The sequence below is a fragment of the Geospiza fortis genome, unplaced genomic scaffold, assembly GCF_000277835.1.
Source record: "Geospiza fortis unplaced genomic scaffold, GeoFor_1.0 scaffold27, whole genome shotgun sequence".
Taxonomy (NCBI): Eukaryota; Metazoa; Chordata; class Aves; order Passeriformes; family Thraupidae; genus Geospiza; species Geospiza fortis.
In genome coordinates this window covers 2,966,679-2,967,230 of record NW_005054329.1, presented here as the reverse complement: position 1 = coordinate 2,967,230, position 552 = coordinate 2,966,679, and the positions used below count along the sequence as shown (strand labels likewise).

Below are 552 nucleotides of genomic sequence, written 5' to 3'. Positions count from 1 at the left end.
CCTCAAAATAAATGTGCTCTAACCCCCAAAATTCAATGTGCTCTAAACCTCAAAATAAATGTGCTCTAACCCCCGAAATTCTCTTTTCTCTTTTCTCCACAGGGTCACCCTGGCAAGGAAGGTCCTCCTGGAGAGAAGGGCAGTCAGGTAGGCATCCACAAACCCCTCAGCTCTACCCAGGGGAAGGTCAGGGCAGCTGGGTGGAGATGGATCTCCACAGGGATGGCCAGGAGAGGTGCTGAGAAGCAAACCCAGCTGCAATGTGAAAGCTGAGCCCAGATTTTATCTCTTGTGAGCTGCTCCCAGCTCTCCTGGCCAGCAGAGCTCCACAGAGCAGCCCACACCAAGAACACACCTGGGAAGGGAAGCTTGCTCCTGACAGACACAAATAAATGTCCTTTGTGGCACAGGCAATGTAGAAAATAGATTTTTTTTCCTCCTTTCCACCTCCAAGTCCCTCTTTAACAATAGATTTGAGATTATTGCCAGAGGCCAAAGCCCTTGAATTATGCACCGGTCTGTCTGTCTGTCCGTCCAGGAGGTTTGCCAGCT

General features: G+C 50.2%; 1 protein-coding gene across 1 annotated transcript in view; it reads left to right on the top strand.

Annotated features, from left to right (window-relative positions):
* The window catches only part of COL5A1 (collagen type V alpha 1 chain), a 108,205-nt gene that overhangs the window by 67,675 nt on the left and 39,978 nt on the right, over positions 1-552 (top strand). Inside the window, exon 26 of the mRNA XM_031057288.1 lies at positions 103-147. Within this exon, the coding sequence (XP_030913148.1) occupies positions 103-147 (45 nt within the window). The remainder of the gene's footprint in view (positions 1-102; positions 148-552) is intronic.